Source organism: Brienomyrus brachyistius, chromosome 16 (assembly GCF_023856365.1).
Source record: "Brienomyrus brachyistius isolate T26 chromosome 16, BBRACH_0.4, whole genome shotgun sequence".
Classification (NCBI taxonomy): domain Eukaryota; kingdom Metazoa; phylum Chordata; class Actinopteri; order Osteoglossiformes; family Mormyridae; genus Brienomyrus; species Brienomyrus brachyistius.
In genome coordinates this window covers 19,943,504-19,966,762 of record NC_064548.1, presented here as the reverse complement: position 1 = coordinate 19,966,762, position 23,259 = coordinate 19,943,504, and the positions used below count along the sequence as shown (strand labels likewise).

Genomic DNA, 23,259 nt, shown 5'->3' with positions numbered 1-23,259 from the left:
AACATTAAACTTCATATGTTAGTGCCATACATGGTCAGAGACGGTCAGAGGCCCTTGGGCTATTAGAGTTGCCCCCTATTTTCTTTGATGATGCAGCTCCATAGTGACGATGACAGTGCAACAGGTTGCATCACATCCAGAAAAAACAAAAAATAATAAAAAATAGGAAATGGTAAGAAGAAAATGAGGTAACATTTTACTTGAGGGGTACAAATAATATCATATGAACTATTAACGTCTCAGTTATGTATTAATTAACAACAAAGTCTTAGTTACATAAAGATGTCATGTTTGTTCATCATTAATGAATTGTGATGCATCTATTATCTCAAGCAGTTACTATATTTGTTACTAACTGTTAATTAGCCGTTAATTCTGTAAACCTTTGTGAACTACTGACGAACTATAAAGGAACAAGTATCTCCTCAAGTAAAATGTTACCAAAAATGAACAAATAAGGATAATATCACAGTAGCAGGCAAAACTGTTAATACTGTTAAAAAGAGTAACGTGCAGTTTCTTAAATTGACTAAAAATTAAAAAAAGCATAAAATAAGTACAAAAACCTAACATTTTTGTATTTCTTCAACTCTTATCGAAAAGTAACTTCATCTTACAGATAAGTCCAATATGATACCCAGAAGAAACCCATCCATCCATCCATTTTCCAAACCGCTTATCCTATTAGGTCGCGGGGGGTCTGGAGCCTATCCCGGAAGCAATAGGCATGAGGCATGGAACAACCCAGAATGGGGGGCCAGCCCATCGCACGGCACACTCACACATGCACACCTATGGGCAATTTAGTAACTCCAATCAGCCTCAGCATGTTTTTGGACTGTGGGGGGTACTCCGGGGGGGAAACCGGAGTACCCGGAGAAAACCCCATGACGACATGGGGAGAACATGCAAACTCCACAGACTTGTGACCCAGGTGGAGACTCGAACCGGGGTCCCATAGGTGTGAGGCAACAGTGCTAACCACTGCACCACCATGTCACCCCATGAAGAAACCCATGATTTATAATTTATACAGCTAAAATCCAGACCAAGATTTGTTTCAACCAACCAATTCAGCATAAAGAATCACAGTAAGAGAGAACTCAGCTGGTAGGTTGAAACAAAATCTGGGACTGGATTATTACATTCTGGACCTGAATTATCCACCTCTGCTAAGCACCATGGTAACATTGCAGTTTAGTTCCAGTGAAATCAGGGTAGGGAATTTTATAACTGACGCCTCGTAGGCGCAACATACTGAGTAACTATAACATCAACCATCATGTAAACTTTGGAAGTTAAAAGGCCCTCAAACTCAATTTGATTCTGCGAAAATTTAAGAAAAATGCATTACAAAGTACAAAAAACAAGGATTCCCCTAATAATAAACATAAGAAATAAATGAACAATATTTACAAATTTACATTGTCTTGCAATTTACATTCTGACCACTGTTTGGTAAATTCATTTGCTTTCGTTTTTGGTTATCCCTTATGTGTCCTCATCTGCCGCTTGGTCACACCTGCAGAGAAACAATGAGAGATCACTGTTTGCTATTTTTCACCATTATGGATTCATGTTTGTCCTTCTCTGCCTTTTTCATGGTGTCTCCTCACCATAACTACTCCCCTTTGTGGTCCATGTTTAGTTTTCATGTCAAACCTTTGCATGACTGGTTCAGTTGTTCCTTGAGTGTCTGTATTACTCACTGTAGATTCTTTCATATAGGTACTATCTGACACCCTGCTACATGCCGCAGAGCTTTAATAACCTGCATGGACCCACAGAGATGTGCATTGCTAAAAGGATATTGGCAGGAACCTGGTCTCATCTGTGTTATGAGATGTTCCTGGTGTTTGGAATAAGTGTTTCACATGTTTTTTAATCTTGTGATTTTTTTTTTACTTTTTCATGACTAATATGTTCTGCTACAAGGGGGTAGTGTGGCTCAGCAGGTCAGAACTCTGTGCTTGTGATCAGAAGGTTACTGGTTCAAATCCCATGGTCAGAATGTCCATGTTGGGCCCATAACCCCAAATACTGAGAATAGTTGACACTAAATTTTCCAACTGTACATCACTTTGGATAAAAAAATTATGTTAAATAAATAAATTTAAATTAAGTTCCATTTCAACTTCGTAAATATGGAATTTCAGATGAATACAAAAGAATAAACAGAGAGGTGTGGCTGTGTGATCGGTAGGTCACTGTTTCAAATCCCATAGCTGGCAGAGTGATTAAAAGTTATGTCCAGCAGGGGGCAGTAAGAGAAATCATCATGGTCAGGAAAGAGACAATTCCTCTTCCGCTCGACATTCACCCTTATAGCATAAAAATATGATGTGAAAATGGTAAACTGAAGAACTACAGTATAGTTATGAAGAAGTTCTTTATCTCAATTGTGACAATGTAGAATAGTACATATTAAACAGTCTATATGAAACAGTCAATACTGCCCCCTATATGTTTGGTGGTATTACATCTCATGTGTAATGTTGTTTCACATATTCAGTGAAGACTCTAATGTAACAGGCAGACAACTTTATGGCTTTAATAATGAGTGTATTTAGCAGTTACAAGGACAAAAGATATTAAAAAGCTCTCTGTTCTAATGATAATTTAATGAACATGAATTGACTGCACTTAGGGTGGTTTTTCCTGCTCTAGCTGTCCGGCCGTCATCCAGAATAGCGCCTGTGCGTTTCCTCCTCCTCATGCACAGCGTTAATGCCGCTGTGGTATGCCATCACACTTTGCCCAACGTAAAACCACCTTTTTGTTTTGTGACAATGTGAAATACTCCCATACTTACGCAGTGATATTAAAGGAAAATATTTGTTTTAATGAATTGAAACATGATAGAAACCCTAAAGGTAATTTTATTAAAATAATTTTTAAAAGCAATGCATTGATTTAAAATATTGATGCATTTTCTAAATTATAGAGAAAAGTACAAGTACACCTTTTTAAGGGTTAGTGTGTCCAAAGTTTTGACTGGTACTCTAAGCAGAGTCACTGTGCTCATGTGACCATGTGATTTCTGTAACTATCCTTTCCTTCTGTTCCTGCCACATAGTACTGCTGCTTAATATTTTGGGAAATATGCCTCAAAATGAAATCCCTTGTAGAACTTCATACAGTATATAATTTATTTATGACGCAATAACAAGATCCATCCAATACTTATCACATGCATACGGTCAAATTTCATCTGCTTTCACCTTTCCTATTCCTGCCACTAAGGGGTGCCGTTTCAGTTTTACTGCGATTTGTCTCAAAGTTCGATCATTCCCCGTTCATGACCGGCAGAATGTGTCTGCAAAGTTTGCAAAAGTATGGCAAATAAGTTTTTGCGTTAATGGGATCAAGTTTCCGAAACTGCCCCTTTAAGATATCACTATGAGGCGCTGCTTCGATTTTTGGGCGATCCGTCTCAAAATTTGATCAGTTCCAGTTCATGTGCCAGTAAAATTTTAAAAAGATCTGTCAAAGACTTTCAGTTATCGTGTTAATAGGAAGACGTCTGCAGACACAGCAAACTAGTCCCTACACAACATGCATTTTTCTTCCTGCGATTGCAAATATAACAGGAAGTTTGCACTAATTAGAGAAAAGTGCGATTCGTGCCATTGTGAAAGCTTTTCTATAAACAAATTAAAAATAAAAATCCATTTACACCAGAAAAAGTTACCAATGGGGGAAAAAAGTCATAAATGTATTTTAATGAACTGTAAAAAGTATATTAATTTTGCAAATGATGACATTCCTTAAAAAGTTAAAAAAAACAACTTTTCTGAAAGTCATGGTTATTGTAGTAAGACACCTCTATCGATAATAACCATTACGTACGTACATTTCGCCTACTGCTATGGACCAGGACATGAATTCAGTTTAGTTTAAAACCATATCCACCAGTATGTTTTAATTCAAATTAATGATCTTATCTTTTTTCTTGCAGCATAAAATTGCTACACAGCTGCTACACAAATTTCTGAAAAAACACCTTGGATCATTCGACCACGGCCACCTATGGAACAAATACAATTTTACTTTAGTACATACACACACCATATAGTACAATAAAACTAAAATATAAGAGTATTTCTGAGTGACTGACCTGGAAATAAATCCGATTCCTTGACAGGGTCACTCTCCTCCGAACTCACAGGGTTACTGATCACACACGTGTAGATTTTATCCAGCTTATCACTCTTCTGAACATGGAGTGTTGTGGTATCATCTGCTACCATCTCATTGTTCTCCTTCCAGGAGTACTTGGTATATGTGGTGCTCTCTCCCTCACAGACCAAAGTACACTGGTTATTGTCACAGGTTTGCCTGACACTGGGTTTGGACACTGGTTCTGTAGATCGGTGTAAAGACACCATTAAATGAAAAAAAGCAAAACTCATTACTGAAACATGGATAAGTATACAGAATAAAACTGACCTAAAATAAATATCTTACTTACCAAGTACAATAACTGAAAAAAATGACTGAGCTGCAATTTCATTTATTTCAGGAGATAAATCCAGTTCTTCATTCAGCGTTAACTGCATAATTGTAAGCTCCCCAGTTGTAGTATTCAGTCGACACCTTGGTCCAGCAGACTTACATCTGGTATAATAATCAATGTTTGAATTTCTGTCCCACTCTGCTGCCTTGTTCAGGCCGTTTTTCCATGTGATGCTGGTGATGAGCTTCTCCACCTTAGGAATCAGTGTAACTTCTCCTCCTACTCTTCCAAAGACCTCTTTCACTTCCCTCCCTGCAGCAGTAGCAAAGACATCAGAGAGCCACAGAAAATCAGATTTGTAATTGAATATGTCAAAGCTCTTAAGTTTAAGGTAATAAATAACACCGCTACAGACATACACATTTAGGGATATTGACTTCAGGTAGGTGGAAATTCAAAAAAGTTCTGACATTATCCCCATAATATGCTACCTTATAGAAACAATTTTCAGTTATATCTGGTGATATTTTGTTCTTTTGCCAAAAAATCCTACCCATACTTTTGAATGGACATTAGTCTAAGGATTTATGCTATCAAAATGACTGTCCTATACTTTAAAAGGAGGTAGCAGTTTTTTAAACATAGTTTAATGCCGTCAGGAGCTGCTACCTTTACTGTTCAGTGGGGTACCAGTAAATATATATATGTACAGGAATTGCACCATACGACCACCCACCCTCAACGTGACCCCTAACAAACTCCGTCAAGGTCTGGTAATGCTGTCTAATGCGCCTATGAGGCATCCTTTGTGTTTGGTGAGTAGACGTGCCAGCTCCATGCAAATCGAATCATTTACACACCCATCGCTGGTCTGTACGCGTACCAATTACATCCAAATCGGAACATTACTTTTGGGTGCTTCATTTTTTTTGTCACTGAGTATAATTAATTGCCTTTGTGACTTAAAGACCTAAATTGTTCTACATTGTTCTACATTGCACTACATTTGTCTAATTCAAATCCCATAGCTGGCAGAGTGATTAAAAGTTATGTCCAGCAGGGGGCAGTAAGAGAAATCATCATGGTCAGGAAAGAGACAATTCCTCTTCCGCTCGACATTCACCCTTATAGCATAAAAATATGATGTGAAAATGGTAAACTGAAGAACTACAGTATAGTTATGAAGAAGTTCTTTATCTCAATTGTGACAATGTAGAATAGTACATATTAAACAGTCTATATGAAACAGTCAATACTGCCCCCTATATGTTTGGTGGTATTACATCTCATGTGTAATGTTGTTTCACATATTCAGTGAAGACTCTAATGTAACAGGCAGACAACTTTATGGCTTTAATAATGAGTGTATTTAGCAGTTACAAGGACAAAAGATATTAAAAAGCTCTCTGTTCTAATGATAATTTAATGAACATGAATTGACTGCACTTAGGGTGGTTTTTCCTGCTCTAGCTGTCCGGCCATCATCCAGAATAGCGCCTGTGCGTTTCCTCCTCCTCATGCACAGCGTTAATGCCGCTGTGGTATGCCATCACACTTTGCCCAACGTAAAACCACCTTTTTGTTTTGTGACAATGTGAAATACTCCCATACTTACGCAGTGATATTAAAGGAAAATATTTGTTTTAATGAATTGAAACATGATAGAAACCCTAAAGGTAATTTTATTAAAATAATTTTTAAAAGCAATGCATTCATTTAAAATATTGATGCATTTTCTAAATTATAGAGAAAAGTACAAGTACACCTTTTTAAGGGTTAGTGTGTCCAAAGTTTTGACTGGTACTCTAAGCAGAGTCACTGTGCTCATGTGACCATGTGATTTCTGTAACTGTCCTTTCCTTCTGTTCCTGCCACATAGTACTGCTGCTTAATATTTTGGGAAATATGCCTCAAAATGAAATCCCTTGTAGAACTTCATACAGTATATAATTTATTTATGACGCAATAACAAGATCCATCCAATACTTATCACATGCATACGGTCAAATTTCATCTGCTTTCACCTTTCCTATTCCTGCCACTAAGGGGTGCCGTTTCAGTTTTACTGCGATTTGTCTCAAAGTTCGATCATTCCCCGTTAATGACCGGCAGAATGTGTCTGCAAAGTTTGCAAAAGTATGGCAAATAAGTTTTTGCGTTAATGGGATCAAGTTTCCGAAACTGCCCTTTTAAGATATCACTATGAGGCGCTGCTTCGATTTTGGGGCGATCCGTCTCAAAATTTGATCAGTTCCAGTTCGTGTGCCAGTAAAATTTTAAAAAGATCTGTCAAAGACTTTCAATTATCGTGTTAATAGGAAGACGTCTGCAGACACAGCAAACTAGTCCCTACACAACATGCATTTTTCTTCCTGCGATTGCAAATATAACAGGAAGTTTGCACTAATTAGAGAAAAGTGCGATTCGTGCCATTGTGAAAGCTTTTCTATAAACAAATTAAAAATAAAAATCCATTTACACCAGAAAAAGTTACCAATGGGGGAAAAAAATCATAAATGTATTTTAATGAACTGTAAAAAGTATATTAATTTTGCAAATGATGACATTCCTTAAAAAGTTAAAAAAACAACTTTTCTGAAAGTCATGGTTATTGTAGTAAGACACCTCTATCGATAATAACCATTACGTACGTACATTTCGCCTACTGCTATGGACCAGGACATGAATTCAGTTTAGTTTAAAACCATATCCACCAGTATGTTTTAATTCAAATTAATGATCTTATCTTTTTTCTTGCAGCATAAAATTGCTACACAGCTGCTACACAAATTTCTGAAAAAACACCTTGGATCATTCGACCACGGCCACCTATGGAACAAATACAATTTTACTTTAGTACATACACACACCATATAGTACAATAAAACTAAAATATAAGAGTATTTCTGAGTGACTGACCTGGAAATAAATCCGATTCCTTGACAGAGTCACTCTCCTCCGAACTCACAGGGTTACTGATCACACACGTGTAGATTTTATCCAGCTTATCACTCTTCTGAACATGGAGTGTTGTGGTATCATCTGCTACCATCTCATTGTTCTCCTTCCAGGAGTACTTGGTATATGTGGTGCTCTCTCCCTCACAGACCAAAGTACACTGGTTATTGTCACAGGTTTGCCTGACACTGGGTTTGGACACTGGTTCTGTAGATCGGTGTAAAGACACCATTAAATGAAAAAAAGCAAAACTCATTACTGAAACATGGATAAGTATACAGAATAAAACTGACCTAAAATAAATATCTTACTTACCAAGTACAATAACTGAAAAAAATGACTGAGCTGCAATTTCATTTATTTCAGGAGATAAATCCAGTTCTTCATTCAGCGTTAACTGCATAATTGTAAGCTCCCCAGTTGTAGTATTCAGTCGACACCTTGGTCCAGCAGACTTACATCTGGTATAATAATCAATGTTTGAATTTCTGTCCCACTCTGCTGCCTTGTTCAGGCCGTTTTTCCATGTGATGCTGGTGATGGGCTGGACCACAGTGGGCTTCAGTGTAACTTCTCCTCCTACTCTTCCAAAGACTTCTTTGTCCTCCCTCCCTGTTTGAGTAGCAAACACATCATACAAGATGTTTACGCAAATGAAACAAGTCTTCAGGAAAGGATCAAGTCAAAGCGTATCAAGCAGTACTCCGAGTACCACAAAAAATCTAATTTTAAAGTGAATATGTGAAAGCTCTTAAGTTTAAGCTAATAAATAACACCGCTACAGACATCTCTACTCTGCCTTGCTTTATAGGACTTCAGTCCTGCTTCTAGGACCCTGACATGAGAGGTCTTAGCAGTGCACTTCACACTCCCTAATGTTTCCCATTCCTTTCAAAAGTCATTTGAGGTCATCCTACGATTCATGAAAAACTGTTGAATAAGTTAACAATTATCTCTGGCATAAGAAAGTAACTTCTGTCCTTTACCTGGCTGGTTTCTGGTCATTCCCAGTATCTCCTGCTTCACCTTATTCTTCTGTCCTGGAACTGCAGGCAAGCTACCCACACATAGTATAAGTGTATGAATGCTAGCTATAGATAAATTTTGATCCTGCAAGCAACCTGCTGCTCAGCATAGCCTTCTGCCGTCAGAACCAGTATTAAGGTAGTGGTGGCTTAATGGTAAGGGAAGTGCACTCATAATTACAAGTTTGAATCCCCGACCAGCAAAGCACCACTGAGGTACCCTAAGCAAGGAACTGCCCCTAAGCACTGCTCCCTGGGCACTGAATTAGCTGCCCCTCTACAGTATGTCTCACATGGGGGAGGACACATTTTGTTGAGGTGTGTCAACAATGATGACTAATCACTAAATTAAACCAGGACTTAAAATACAGGTTTGTTTAAAAACAGAGCGGTCTCTTAATTTTTCCCAGAGTCGTATATGTGAAAACTTCTCTCTTTTATTTAAAGATGTGTTGTATGTATTTCATAGTGCCTGTAGCTCTAAATATTAGCAATAATATCTTATAAATTTCCTTATCACTCTGGCAAAATTTCATATACATTAAAATATTGCAATAGAAAACCTACAGGGGTTTGAACAATTTGTAAGACAGCAGTACACAAGAATAAGGTGAAGCAGGAGACAATGGAAACAACCGGAAACCAGCCAGGTAAAAGGCAGGAGTGACTTTCTAATGTCAGAGATGAACGTTAACTTATCCAGCAGTTTCTCATGAATTGTAGGGTGACATCAAGTGACCTTCCAAAGGAACAGGAAACATTACAGTAAGTGCACTGCTAGGACAGTTAGTATTAGGCTCCTAGAAGCAAGACTGAGGTCCTATTAAGCAAGGTCAAAACACACACACACACACACACACACAAATATATATATAAAGTATATAAAGTAAGTGAAAGAAAAACATTTGCTGTGGTCTCAATTTTTTTCCAGAGCCGTACACTTCCAGAAGTAATGGGCGAGGTCACTTAGCTCTAGTTTTTTTTAAATACAGATTATACACATTACAGTGTGGATCAATAAATCAATATTTACTGGTGAATCAATATTCAATAATGAATAATGAACAGAACCAGTAAGCTAAACCGGATTTACTCCCAAGACATATGACACATACCAACATGTTACCTGAATGAACGAACAGAATATTCTGTCGTTTTAGGTAATGATGAACTTACCGTCACAAAAATTTCCGATACAACACATAATGGCAGTTAAAATGAGAGCCCGGAAAACCATTATTCTTTTACTGCTCGTCCCCTGAATTGTAACGCTGAGGCGTCTCAGAACTGGCGGCGGATGACAAGAAAACGGCAGAGAGAGAACAACTTTTAGACACTGAATAAGCACCGGTGTTATGCCGAAAAAGGCATCCCTGCCGTAGAATGCATGCCTGTCTCGGGAGCGCGCACCGCTGAAAACAGCGAAACGAAAGCTCTTTTTTGTAATGCGTAAAAATGATCGTTCCTGTTTTACTTAAACTCATAAAACGCACGTAACACATTACATGACGTTGTATTTTGTTAAAATACAGATATATAACACAAAACAAATAAAATAGATCGCTGATCTGAAAACGCTTTGTTACTTAATGGGCTGTCACTGTTAATATCGATTCAAAAGTTCAAAACAGCAGACATTAACGTGGCAATATAAATCTTGTTACATTATAAGTGTGTATCAGATGCACAGCAACACTGTTTTTTCACGAAAAAAAAATTGTTACTCAATCTTTTTAAAATGTCTGGGTCTTGTTTTAATTAATGGCTAAAATAGTGTTGCACCATGTAGCTCAGATGACACTGACCTGTCTCTAAATTGTATTAGTTAGACGTGCATGGGGTTAGTGCAAATATAATGATGAAGTTGGTGAGGGGATATACTTTTTTCTGTGGGGGGGCAGCGTGTGGCTTGATTGGCTAAGCCTGTATCCATGTAATCAGAAGGTCACTAGTTCAAACGCAGCCTCAGCATGTCTGCAGGTTCTTCAGCAAGGCTCTTAGCCCTCAGCTTTCTGGGTGTCCCACCAGATGGCTGCCCTTTGCAAACAACTTACTCTATAAATAGGGAGGTGTAAAGACAATTTCTCCATGAGTGTCAATGAATTACCTATTATTATTATTATTATTGTTGTTGTTGTTGTTGTTATATACTTGATGATGGGAGCTAACCAAATCCAAAATCCAGGTGCTTGCCGAAAAAGGCATCCCCCCCGTTAAAACTGGCTGTACTGTAGCTATGCAGCTGAAATTTGCACAGGTAACTTAAAACTCTCTCAAATACAAAGTCCCAAAGGCACTTGATGATGGGAGCTGCACAAGTGCAAAATCCAAGGGGATGCCTTTTTCGGCAAGCACCTGCCGGAAAAGGCACCCCCCTGTTAAAACTGGCTGTACTGCAGCTATGCAGCTGAAATTTGCACAGGTAACTTAAAACTCTCTCAAATACAAAGTCCCAAAGGCACTTGATGATGGGAGCTGCACAAGTGCAAAATCCAAGGGGATGCCTTTTTCGGCAAGCACCTGCCGGAAAAGGCACCCCCCTGTTAAAAATGGATCTACTGCACCTACGCTGCTGAAACTTGCACAGGTAACTTAACACTCTCTCAAATACAAAGTCCCAAAGGCACTTGATGATGGGAGCTGCACAAGTGCAAAATCCAAGGGGATGCCTTTTTCGGCAAGCACCTGCCGGAAAAGGCACCCCCCTGTTAAAACTGGCTGTACTGCAGCTATGCAGCTGAAATTTGCACAGGTAACTTAAAACTCTCTCAAATACAAAGTCCCAAAGGCACTTGATGATGGGAGCTGCACAAGTGCAAAATCCAAGGGGATGCCTTTTTCGGCAAGCACCTGCCGGAAAAGGCACCCCCCTGTTAAAAATGGATCTACTGCACCTACGCTGCTGAAACTTGCACAGGTAACTTAACACTCTCTCAAATACAAAGTCCCAAAGGCACTTGATGATGGGAGCTGCAGAAATGCAAAATCCAAGGGGATGCTTTTTTCGGCCTGCACCTGCCGGAAAAGGCATCCCCCTGTTAAAACTGTTACGTAACAGCTCAGATCTCCACGATGCTTGGGCAGGCAAAGATGTGCATGTACTGTTGTCCAAAATTGGACCATACAAGATATTCTACTGGGACATAAAGAAGACTGGTCCTCACCAGCAGCTTGAGAGCGAGGTATGTCTTTACATTTTTTCTATGTATAAAATTATTCACATTTTGGGTATAAATTGTTCTTATCTACATCGGTCAATGAATGATTATTATTATTATTATTATTATTATTGTTATTAATAATAATAATAATAATAATAATAATAGTGATAGTAATAATAAACAAAATAAATTACAGAATCTGGTAATGATCAATTCTTTATGCATTCATAATAATATTCTATGTTATTTTAGGTAATTAATGCTTTCTTAAGGTTGCTGGTCATTGAGAACAATAAGGTCAACATGAGTAAGGCAGTCATGATTGACTCTTATGAAATGACAGCAATCTGGATGGGGAGGACATCCAAAGTTAAAGTAAGTATAATATTGTTAAATGTAATCCCTGTTTTATACTCAATTCTATTCAGATGTTACAATGTAAAATATTTCAAATATTTTAAATGTAATCAATATCTTTTCAGATGAGTCCAATGGATTTCCAAACAGTTTTGGGCATTGTTAATGTGCATTACCACTGGATGCTGATGGTAAGGCTTGAAGTATAATGTCAAGCATGTGAATGTAATTGGAATTGAAATAAGCCTTTTACCCTAGATAACTTTAAGTATGACAAGTACATGTGAAAGAAGGTCTTAGGAAGAGTAAAACACTATCAAATATTGCTATACATACTGCATGTGTCACATAAAACATTTAGAGTCTCTGACAAACATCAGGGTTTTTGACCCTTTTGTAAAATAAAACAATCACCCAGGTTTCTCTATAGATCATTTTGATCCTGCATATTCTGAGTGGAATGTTAGCATTTCAAACTGCTCAACCCCAAACATACAATGCACATCTTATGGCTGACATTGCAGGTGATCTCTCCGCATGAGAAAAAGTGTGTTTTTCTGGACCCAATGGGAGAGACTTCAGGAAATATAAAGAGATGCTCAGAAGCAACAAGGTAAATTCAGCCGTGACTATAACAATAACACCAGATAGGTGTTATTTTGTAAACAAAGGTTTTTTGTAACAATCTTTTAATTCTGAAGGGCATTCATGCGGAAAAAGGGTGTAATGTGTCCAGATGGCCCTGCAGTGCTCTGCCACATGAACGTCAGCGAGACGGTTCATCATGTGGCATTCTTACTTTAAAAGTAAGTGTACAAGGGACTTCTGTTGTGTTATCAGCATTAACATCAGTGAAATTAAATAGAAATAGTAAATGACCGTTAACTCTTTTAAAAGTTTGAAGGTAGTTTTTAAAGTATCATATGATATATAAAACAAGATTTACATTTTGTTTATCGTGAGGGTAACATTTATAGTGTATTTTTAATGCTCCATTATCCTGATGAAATGCTCACAATGCCCTTAAGTTTGCTGAGTGCATCTTGAAGGGAGTGCCAATCAATATCCTGACCACAGAGGAGGCTGTGAACCAGATGAGGTGGGATGTTGCAATGAAACTTCTTGAAGAATTAGGTATGCTAGACTTAGTGATGTTCTGAAATGTGTGTATTCGGTGGTGATGTTGATATTACCATGCACAAATTTTCTTCTGAAATGCATATTGTTAATGTTTATGTATGTATTATCTTCACAGACAATCTCAGCAACCTGTGTCATTATTGTGGGTTGGATGAAAATGAAGACCCAAATTGGGTAATTTCTACAGTATAATGACAATCAGATGTTGATTGACATTGTAACAGCTGCTCATTGTCAAGTCGTCAATATAATAATACAAAATTTAATAATATATTATATTTTGTATAATAATAATACAAAATTTAGTTATGTTTTTAGGTACTCGGTAAGGATGAATAATGCGAAATATGTAATCTGAACATCTTGATAATGTCCATAGACTTAAGGTTTAGTTTTTTTTGAGGATGGAAAGGGGCAGGTTGAGGTGTATGATGCATGCACCCCCTGTATTGTAGTGCCTACTGAGAACCTACATCATTACTTTCATATAGTGGGCCTAATATGTGAACTAAAGCTTCCTATACGTAAATTCTAATTACCCAGATGGATAAAGATGATTTATTTGTGCCAGACTAGCAATGTAATGTTTAGTGTATTACATTAGTTATAAAGGAGATAGCTGCTGTAAAACAAAATATGGCACTCAGCAGTAGAAGTGGTGATTTAAGGGCATTGGTGACCTTTTAGTTAGGGACGTGTGCTTGTGACTGGAAGGTTTCAGGTTCAAATCCCAAGTCAGAAAAGTACCACCAATATATCCTGAGCATGCTACTATACCCACACACTGCTCCCCAGGCACTAAATAATAGCTGCAAGCTACTATGTTATGATGTCACATATGGGCTGAACATGTAGGGCACATTGTTGTGTGCTGTGCCGTGTCATCAATGATAATCACTTCACTTTATTTTTTCAGATCTGCTGTGATAATTGTGGGAGATGGTACCACCATGAGTGCGTACAGAGGCCGCCACTGCACAAGAACTACCTGTGCCCTGCATGTAAATAAATGTTCAGTTCTTGCTTTTTTTTGTTAATTGTTGTTTGCATTTATTTTTTTATGTTCTTGTTCATTTAATTTGGAAAAATTCGTTATTTATTGATTAATTATTCATTCTTGTTCTTTTAATTTGGAGCAATTTCTTATTTATTAGTCTATTTGTTCATGTTCTTGCAATTTTATTTTGTACAAATAATAATAATTTATTATTATTCATTATTATTATTGTTATTCAAATTATTGTATTAATATTTTGTTTGGAACTATTTATCAATGTTATTTATTTAATTAATTTTTTTATTGTTTGCGAAATTTGAATAATTTGAGTATTGTTTTTGTCTTGTAATTTTTAAACAAAATTAAACTTTTCTACTTCTTCACCATATACTGCCCTCAAAACCACATAACTTCTTTTAAACATAAAATACGATGTTATTAGCATGATTACTAAGCCAACAATGTTATGGCAAACTGTAATACAGAGAAAGGTGTCCTATCATCATTTTAATCCTACTGTAAAATTACTCCATTTAGATTTCATTGTGATTGTGAACAAAATGTAATACAATGTAAGACTAAAATGGACTGTAGTTACGAGTACATATACAATTACAGTATGCTTTATTTTGATCCGTTTATTTTACCTGTGCATGTATCACATGTGTAGTTACAGTACAGCCAGATTAACCAGAAGATGCCTTTTCTGGAAGCCAGGGTCCAAAAAAGTTTTACATTTCTGTTACTCCCTTTATCAAGTGCTTTGTATAAGATGTAGTTACAGCATGGCATGATATAGGGCAGTGCACAGCACACCTTAGAAACAACAAGGGGACTTAATTATAATAGAAACTCAAAAGGAAAAAGTAACAAGGACAATGATGGGTCAAAACAAAGGCAGGCAGGTGAAACAAGAGCCAAACTAAACGCAAAGAAAGACTATGGAAACAAAGCCAAGAAATGCAAGTCGAAAAAGGCATCCCCTTGGATTTTGCATTTCTGCAGCTCCCATCATCAAGTGCCTTTGGGACTTTGTATTTGAGAGAGTGTTAAGTTACCTGTGCAAGGTTCAGCAGCGTAGCTGCAGTATAGCCAGTTTAAAGGGGGGATGCCTTTTCCGGCAGGTGCTTGCCGAAAAAGGCATCCCCTTGGATTTTGGACTTCTGCAGCTCCCATCACCAAGTGCCTTTGTATTTTAGAGAGTGTTAAGTTACCTGTGCAAGGTTTAGCAGTGTAGGTGCAGTACAGCCAGTTTTAACAGGGGGATGCCTTTTCCGGCAGGTGCTTGCCGAAAAAAGCATCCCCTTGGATTTTGGACTTCTGCAGCTCCCATCACCAAGTGCCTTTGGGACTTTGTATTTTAGAGAGTTTTAAGTTACCTGTGCAAGTTTCAGCAGTGTAGGTGCAATACAGCCAGTTTTAACAGGGGGATGCCTTTTCCAGCAGGTGGTTGCCGAAAAAGGCATCCCCTTGGATTTTGGATTTGTGTAGCTCCCATCATCAAGTACATGACAACAACAACAACAACAACAATAATAATAATAATAATAATAATAATAATAGATAATTCATTGACACTCATGGAGAAATTGTCTTTACACCTCCCTATTTATAGAGTAAGTTGTTTACAAAAAGCAGCCATCTGGTGGGACAAACAGAAAGCTGAGGGTTAAGAGCCTTGCTGAAGAACCTGCAGCCAATCAAGCCACCCCTGCAGAAAAAGTTCATCAAGAACCAACTTCATCATTATATTTGCACTAACCCCATGCACGTCTAACTAATACAATTTAGAGACAGGTCAGTGTCATCTGAGCTACATGGTGCAACACTATTTTAGCCATTAATTAAAACAAGACCCAGACATTTTAAAAAGATTGAGTAACAATTTTTTTTTCGTGAAAAAACAGTGTTGCTGTGCATCTGATACACACTTATAATGTAACAAGCTTTATATTGCCACGTTAATGTCTGCTGTTTTGAACTTTTGAATCGATATCAACAGTGACAGCCCATTAAGTAACAAAGCGTTTTCAGATCAGCGATCTATTTTATTTGTTTTGTGTTATATATCTGTATTTTAACAAAATACAACGTCATGTGATGTGTTACGTGCGTTTTATGAGTTTAAGTAAACAGGAACGATCATTTTTACGCATTACAAAAACGAGCTTTCGTTTCGCTGTTTTCAGCGGTGCGCGCTCCCGAGACAGGCATGCATTCTACGACAGGGATGCCTTTTTCGGCATAACACCGGAAGCAACTACAACGTAAAAACACAGACGTGTCAGACGCCGGACAGGAAGGCACACATACGGAGGGTAATTTATACACGGCTAAAGATACGCGAGGATCAGGGAGGTTTCACGTAAGAGACCCTTCCATATACAAACATGCACTCCACAATTGGAAGTGCATCAAATATTTATAATTATACACGCAAGGGGCTATTTATAATGTATCAGCATGCTCAACGCATCTCACCGGCGCTGCTATAAGTATATATACTTTATGTCTTTGGTTCGAAACGGAAACTGAAAATGAGGGAACATAGTAAATCTCAAAACCAGATTGGAAAAACAAAATACATCGGCGTTTTTCGGTTTTGAAATCAGAATGGAAAAGCTGTAAAATCACGTTTTTTGTGATATTTACGGTAAATCCAGGGGATGCCGGTGTTATGCCATAAACTGTATAAACTAAGCATTATTTTAATTTACCATTTAGAGTGCAAGTCATAAGTTTGGAAACACGTACTTGTAGAAAGGTACTATTCTATACATCCATCCATCCATCCATCCATTTTCCAAACCGCTTATCCTATTGGGTCGCGGGGGGTCCGGAGCCTATCCCGGAAGCAATGGGCACGAGGCAGGGAACAACCCAGGATGGGGGGCCAGCCCATCGCAGGGCACACTCACACACCATTCACTCACACATGCACACCTACGGGCAATTCAGCAACTCCAATTAGCCTCAGCATGTTTTTGGACTGTGGGGGGAAACCGGAGTACCCGTCGACCCACGACGACACAGGGAGAACATGCAAACTCCACACACATGTGACCCAGGCGGAGACTCGAACCCGGGTCCCAGAGGTGTGAGGCGACAGTGCTAACCACTGCACCACCATGCCGCCCCTATTCTATACATTTTAGGATAATTATAAAAACATCGAAACTATAAAATATCATATTCCTGCAGTAAACAGCGCATCTACCACATGACAAAACACCTCGGGATCCCGGTGTTCTGACCAGTTGAACTACCTATCAAGACGTGCTATCGAGCCTTTCTGCGCATGTGCAGTTCCACCGTTTTGGTATTAGGGTTAGGTTTTAGGGATTAGGGTAAGGGTTTAGGTTTTTTGGGGGGGTTAGGGCTTAGGGCTATTGATTAGCACTACGGTAGCCTAACTCGACAAAGTAGCTCAACTCGACAGAACATTGGCCATGATGTCCAGCAACTTCGGGGGAAGGGGGGGAATCCCGCAAAGTTTCAGGATGTCCCACAGGGCAACTCGATCAACTGGGTCAAAGATTTTATGAAGATCTTCAAAGGCTGCAAAAACGATACTTTCACTTCATGAGAACATTCAGTAGCTGGATGCGGCTAGTGGTGGGTTCTTAGGTGTAAAAGCAGACTGCTAAGTTTCTCTGTTTTGCCCACTCGCTCGCGTTTGGCGTAACACGCTTTCTGACACTCATGTAATAAATCTTACGGCATATCTATAGTATTCCATTATAAAAGTAAAACTAGCTGCATCAAAAGCGAAAACATGCAGCCTATATTTACTAGTTAATAATACAGTACATACATGTAAATGTTGTGCAGACATGTCTCGAACTGAAAATATCAGGTCAGCCAGATGACCGAAGTTGGTGACATTGATTATCGTTATAGTATCCCATGATGTCTGTGTGTATCATCGCCACCATGCTTTGCGATACTGCATGTGGATGTACGGTTTCCCCAGGGACATGGAGAGGAGCAAAAACGGTCAGCAGGAAAAATCTCACTCTAACTAAAGATTACAACAACAAAAAATGTGAGGTAATCATATTCTGGATTTATCCATTATACATTGAATTTATACATTTTCACAAAGACCACACCATTGGGAAGCGCACGTGATGTTTGGTTTATTAGAAATAAGGAACAGACGAAAGCTTGCAAAATCTAAAGGAGTTGAGACGTTTTTTGTTAACTGTTTATTACTGTTGAGATGTTTCAGATGTGTCGTCTAAATAGATATCAATAGCGATATAATCACAAAAATAGCTCTTCTTTATGTAACTTCAGCTCGTCCTCATTTCACCACCTCCGCCCACCACTCCACGATCACAATGCTCCAGCATTATATTTGGCTGATATTTAACTCCCGCCACCCTGCAAAAAAAAATACGCGTTTAGAATCTAAACCTTTTCTCTAATTCTATAATGCTGAATGAAACGGTTTTAAGAGCATGGAATTTTCAATTAATAGGCTGTTTGTTTTTAATGTCATGTGTTGCTAACTTTATCCAGAATCCTAGTCTAATTTTTTATCTGTCAGTGTTCCCTAAATCCCCCCCCCCCAATAAACCAAAACCAGGTAATACAATCCCCCCTCCCCCAATAATCATTTTTCTCCTGCAATGGGTGGAGACCTCACATCCCCTCCCCACAATGTTCCAGCCAGCCAAAGTCACGTCGTTGATTACAGTGAACGTAGTTGCCGTGACTCTCTCTACATGGCTCTGTGTATACATATTTTTGATAACTTATTGGAAATAATTATTGTGGGGGCAAATTTTACCGCCAAGATTTTAAAATACCTTAAAAACACCGAATTGTATAACAGTATGAAAAAACGGTAGGCCTACCACCCAAAGCTGAACTGAACCTGTTCATCAGTTGCCCCAGTCTCCCCTAAAACCTTTAAAAGCGCTGTTCAGCATTTGTATTACTGGGATGCTGAACACTGACTAGCTGTCCCTCTCTGGAGACCAAGGTCTTTTATGTGTAAGAAAGAGATTTTCTGATGCGGGATTAATATACAACAAAGTACAGCACTGATAATTATAAGACATTAGATTGCTAGCTGGATAGCTGTCAGATTACGATGTAAAGCAAATTTTGGTTGGACATTCGACATTACTAGCATTAGCCTACGTACCTGTCTGTTTCCTTTCCGAATGTCGATACGAATCAGAAACTGTACCCGCCATTTTTGTTTGTTTTTTTTGCATTATTTGTGTTTCTCTTTACTGGATGTCTTGCACAGAAATTCTTTACGGTTTGTGTATGCAAAATGGATAATTGCTGACTTGGCAGACATGATGAGGGGCATGACTGGGTGCGTGCACAATGTTCGAAAAACACTGAAGCTAGTATAAGAAATCTGGGGGTGGGGGGTTAGGGTTGGGGTGCGAACACTGCATAGAGACTGCAGGCATGCTGCGGACCCAGGAAGTCACCCAGGAAGTCATGAGTGTTCAATTCTGAGAAAGCAGTCCCAACCTGACTTATGACGGTTTATGACAGTGTAGTTGCAGGCACACATGCTTTTGCGCTACGTCGGTCTCATTTGCTACGTGCTAATTGTGTCTCAACATAGTAGGTAAGGCAAGGCTTAAGCACTGGTACTGTCTACAGCCTATTTCTAAGAACAGAGACAGTACTTGGATAATTATTGCACTCTGCTGCTTAAGTTAAAGAAAATAAAAAAATCAAACCACATACTGGAGTAGTGTAATGAGTCAGGGTTGTGAGTTTGACCCAGCCCCCAGTTCTAAATGTGAATTTGCCTGTTCTCTCCATATTTGGAAAGGATTTCTGCGACAATCTAAAAACAGACAGTTGAACTAGTATCCCTGAATCGCTGTTGGGAAGATGTTTGATCTGCAATAAACTGGCATCCCAAGCAGGGCGTCTCCTGCCTTGTGTCCTCTTCTTCCTGAAAATGGTTCTAGACTCACCATGACCCTGTGGATTTCATCCTTCCCTCTCTTGCTGGGACACCTGAGCGTGAACCTTCAGTTGGCTTCCATGCTCCACAGCTCCAACATCTGCACTGAGGCTGGTGGCTGTGACAGGTAATCTGAAGGAGAAAGACATTGTGGGGGGGTACAGGGAGAGATGGAAAACAAGAAGCACGTATCTTGGGAGTAAATATTAAGAAGTTTGTTAAAAAGAAGAAGTTGAAACACTAAAATTAACCTAGAAAAACAAACCCAGAGTTGAGGTAAACAAGCTCTTGTCCTGGTTCTGCCTGGTTCCGTTCCTGCAACCACTCCAGTCTCTTTACCCCCACGGAGGCAGCTGGAGTCTTGCCTTCTTGTGCATAAAGCAGCTATGAAGTGCAGTGATGCTAACTAGCTAATAGCTAGCAGTTCCACACAAGGTGCTGGCATGTCTGTGCTCACCGAGGCTGAACGAGGTCACACCGTCTCAGACGGCACATTCACTCTGCCCAAGCCTGTGTGTATGCTGAGAACGGCTTCCTCTGGTGCTTGACATACCTGTTGTTCTACCAGGGCTGTAGCATGACCAAGGCAGGGATGCCGCTACAGATTTTGGGTCCCATGTCATGTTGGCCCCCCAACCCAGACCATTCCAATTATGTTCCAAAATTTTAAAGGCCCCTGCTAAGTTAAACTTTCAAATAAAGATGTAAACGTCGGAGGACTTATTAGCTGATTAGGATCCGGATGCTTCACCACATTTGTTGAGTGGATGCCAGACCCAGGTAGACTGTGCTTTCCGCATAACAGAACACAGAAAGCTGTATTCATATAAAACGCATTTTATTTCTTGTAACCATTGCTGATAAAATGTCATAAATCCCCCCCCTATCCCAGGCATTAATGCCACATTCATCATGCAGTTGACTGTATCATGCAGATGATCACCTCCTACCCCACACACAGAAGATACCAAACCCCAAAGTCCACGTTAAGACTCCAAGATAATATCATTAGTTCTTCAGTTGTTCAGCTGAGGTAAAGCACTGGTCTTTGGACACCAGCACTGGGGAAATCGGTTAACTAACGCGTAGGAAGTGTGACGACATCTACGATGATGTGACAGGTACCTCTGACCATGCAATACTTCACTGCAATAAACCTGAATTTCAGGCACGAAACAGGCGAATGGACGGTCTTAAAGAGTGAAAAAGCACCAAAGGCTATTGGTCTGAGCCTCAGCCCCCACAGGGCTGATAGGAGTCATATCAAAACTTGAGTGATAGGGTAGATTATGATGTAAAACGAATTTTGGTTGGACATTCGACTTTACTAGCATTAGCCTATGTACCTGTCTCTGTTTCCTTTCCAAACGTCGAGCTGTACCGGCCATTTTTAATTACGTTTTGCACTTGTTGTGCAGTGTGTCCGCAGTGTGCGTCTTCTCACTGGATGTCTTGCCCCATTCCAGTGTAGTAACAAGAGCGTCTGCCAGCTTTGAAAGCCTCCCCACAAACATCAGTCAGCTTTATCGTTAAATAAGTTGTTACTCTTAACCATGTTTTGTAATAAATGCTGATGGAACCCAAATGATGGAGGTATCTATATATTTGTTGAGACTCTCCATTCATTTTTATCGGCATAATCCTAATCCCAACTATGAAAGCCATAACCCCTCCCCAGTCCTAACCTTAACCATAAGTAACCAAACAAAATACCAGACTTTCAGCATTTTTAGTTTTTTGATGGCAGTCATAGATTTTTATAAAATTGAGTTTCCCCTTGTTGGGACCAAAGCATGCCCCCATAGCATCAAAATAAAAGACTTTTATGACATTGTGGGGACATATTTGGATGGCCGGAGGAAAACCATGAGACCAAAGGGAGAATTTCACATACATGCTTTGCACATTCAAATCCACAAGCCTCTGGGTGTAAGGTGCACCATACCCTGAAATGTTTCCTCTCCTCCTGACCAAAAATGCATCATTTTGCTTCAAGGCTTGGCAAACTGCTCTGCTCTTCCACACTTATCATCATGCTGTGATTTTCAGCTGCCTCCCTCATCTGAACACAACTCGGAAGGACATATGACTATTGTTGGTGGCTGTGTCACATTTCTCTGAGAGATGTCATCGGTGGAAAGGCAGGTTAGTCCAGGTGCAGCTGACCAATGAGAAAAGGAGAATCACTCTCCAGAGCACCTGGAGACATAATCGAGGACAATGCCGTGCTACCCCAGGCCCCCACTGACGTGACTACTTGTGTAACTCTCCTGTCTCTCACACCTGTGGGCCCTCACTGTCGATCAGTAAAATATGTTCGCTTAATGGTCCTTGCAGCCTAGTCTCTGCGGACTGGAGGCCGGGGCTTAGCTGAGGCCAGGAGATGAGCGAGTCCAAGGGAGATTCTGGGATGTGAGTGGAGGGGCAGGAGCAAGGAGGTGGCATGCGAGGTGGGCGCAGGATCAGGGATGTGGGAGAGGAGCAGGAGGAGCTGGTCCCGAGCCTTTGGTTTCCCGGGGAGGTGCTGAGAGATGGGGGTGCAGAGCAGTGAGTGGCAGGGGGGGAAGGCACTTGCTGGGTGGAAGATAGAGACAGCAGGACCCTGCAGTGAGCGCCTCTCTCAGGGGTAAGGGAAGCACACATGGAGGGAGAGGAACAGAGTGGTGGGGGGAGGGGGGGGGGAGGAGCAGGTGCTTTGGGAGGTGGGTAACCACTGATCTTCTGGTGGATGGGGGAGCCTGGTTGTTGGGGTGGAGGGAGCTGAGGAGAGCTTGGTGGATGCTGCCCCTGGTGAGGAGGTGGCGTGAGGTAGACATCCAGAGTAGCCCGAGGGAGGTGTCTCTGGTGGAGGAGTGGCCTTGGGTTGAGACGGTGAGAGTACGAGGCAGCCCGACGGCCCTCCTGCCCCAGAGTCACTATGGTCCAGCGGGGATCGAGGGGGAGGGGCCCAGGGCGGGGCCTGCTTGGGACTGCAGGAGGCTGGAGGCTGTGTGGCCGTGAGGGCTGAGAGAAGCGGATGGGAGCCCAGGAGGATCAGGGGCTGAAGCAGACGTGTCATTTCCTGCAGTTCCTGGCTGAGCTGGGACACCTGCTGGGACAGGCTTCCGATCTGTAAAGGGGCAGGACAGAGATGCGGCAGGTCACATGACAAACCTCCCATTGACTGCAGCAGTCATCATAACAGTAATTATTTGCTTATAACAACCATGCATTGTTTA

At 40.0% G+C, this 23,259-nt stretch overlaps 2 protein-coding genes and 1 long non-coding RNA gene across 52 annotated transcripts in view; 1 reads left to right on the top strand and 2 right to left on the bottom strand.

Annotated features, from left to right (window-relative positions):
- Positions 1 to 9,792, bottom strand: part of LOC125709420 (uncharacterized) — a 57,198-nt gene extending 47,406 nt beyond the window's left edge. For 30 of the 50 annotated variants that reach the window (XM_048977835.1, XM_048977846.1, XM_048977847.1 and 27 more), the window contains exons 1-5: positions 9,616 to 9,789; positions 7,730 to 8,026; positions 7,376 to 7,621; positions 4,472 to 4,768; positions 4,118 to 4,363 (exon numbers count right to left, since the gene is read on the bottom strand). In XM_048977835.1, coding sequence (XP_048833792.1) covers positions 4,118 to 4,363; positions 4,472 to 4,768; positions 7,376 to 7,621; positions 7,730 to 8,026; positions 9,616 to 9,676 — 1,147 coding nt within the window. In that variant the 5' untranslated portion in view covers positions 9,677 to 9,789. Of the gene's footprint in view, positions 1 to 4,117; positions 4,364 to 4,471; positions 4,769 to 7,375; positions 7,622 to 7,729; positions 8,027 to 9,615 lie in introns of all 50 variants that reach the window. The other 20 variants (XM_048977819.1, XM_048977833.1, XM_048977815.1 and 17 more) reach the window with 7 other exon arrangements.
- Positions 9,793 to 11,784: 1,992 nt separating this feature from the next.
- On the top strand, positions 11,785 to 12,530 carry LOC125709446 (uncharacterized). Its single transcript, XR_007382698.1, has 3 exons — positions 11,785 to 11,975; positions 12,083 to 12,148; positions 12,482 to 12,530. It is a non-coding gene; the product is annotated as an uncharacterized LOC125709446 (long non-coding RNA).
- Positions 12,531 to 20,862: 8,332 nt separating this feature from the next.
- The window catches only part of LOC125709419 (potassium voltage-gated channel subfamily H member 8-like), a 45,459-nt gene continuing 43,062 nt past the window's right edge, over positions 20,863 to 23,259 (bottom strand). Inside the window, exon 15 of the mRNA XM_048977802.1 lies at positions 20,863 to 23,150. Within this exon, the coding sequence (XP_048833759.1) occupies positions 22,662 to 23,150 (489 nt within the window). The 3' untranslated portion in view covers positions 20,863 to 22,661. The remainder of the gene's footprint in view (positions 23,151 to 23,259) is intronic.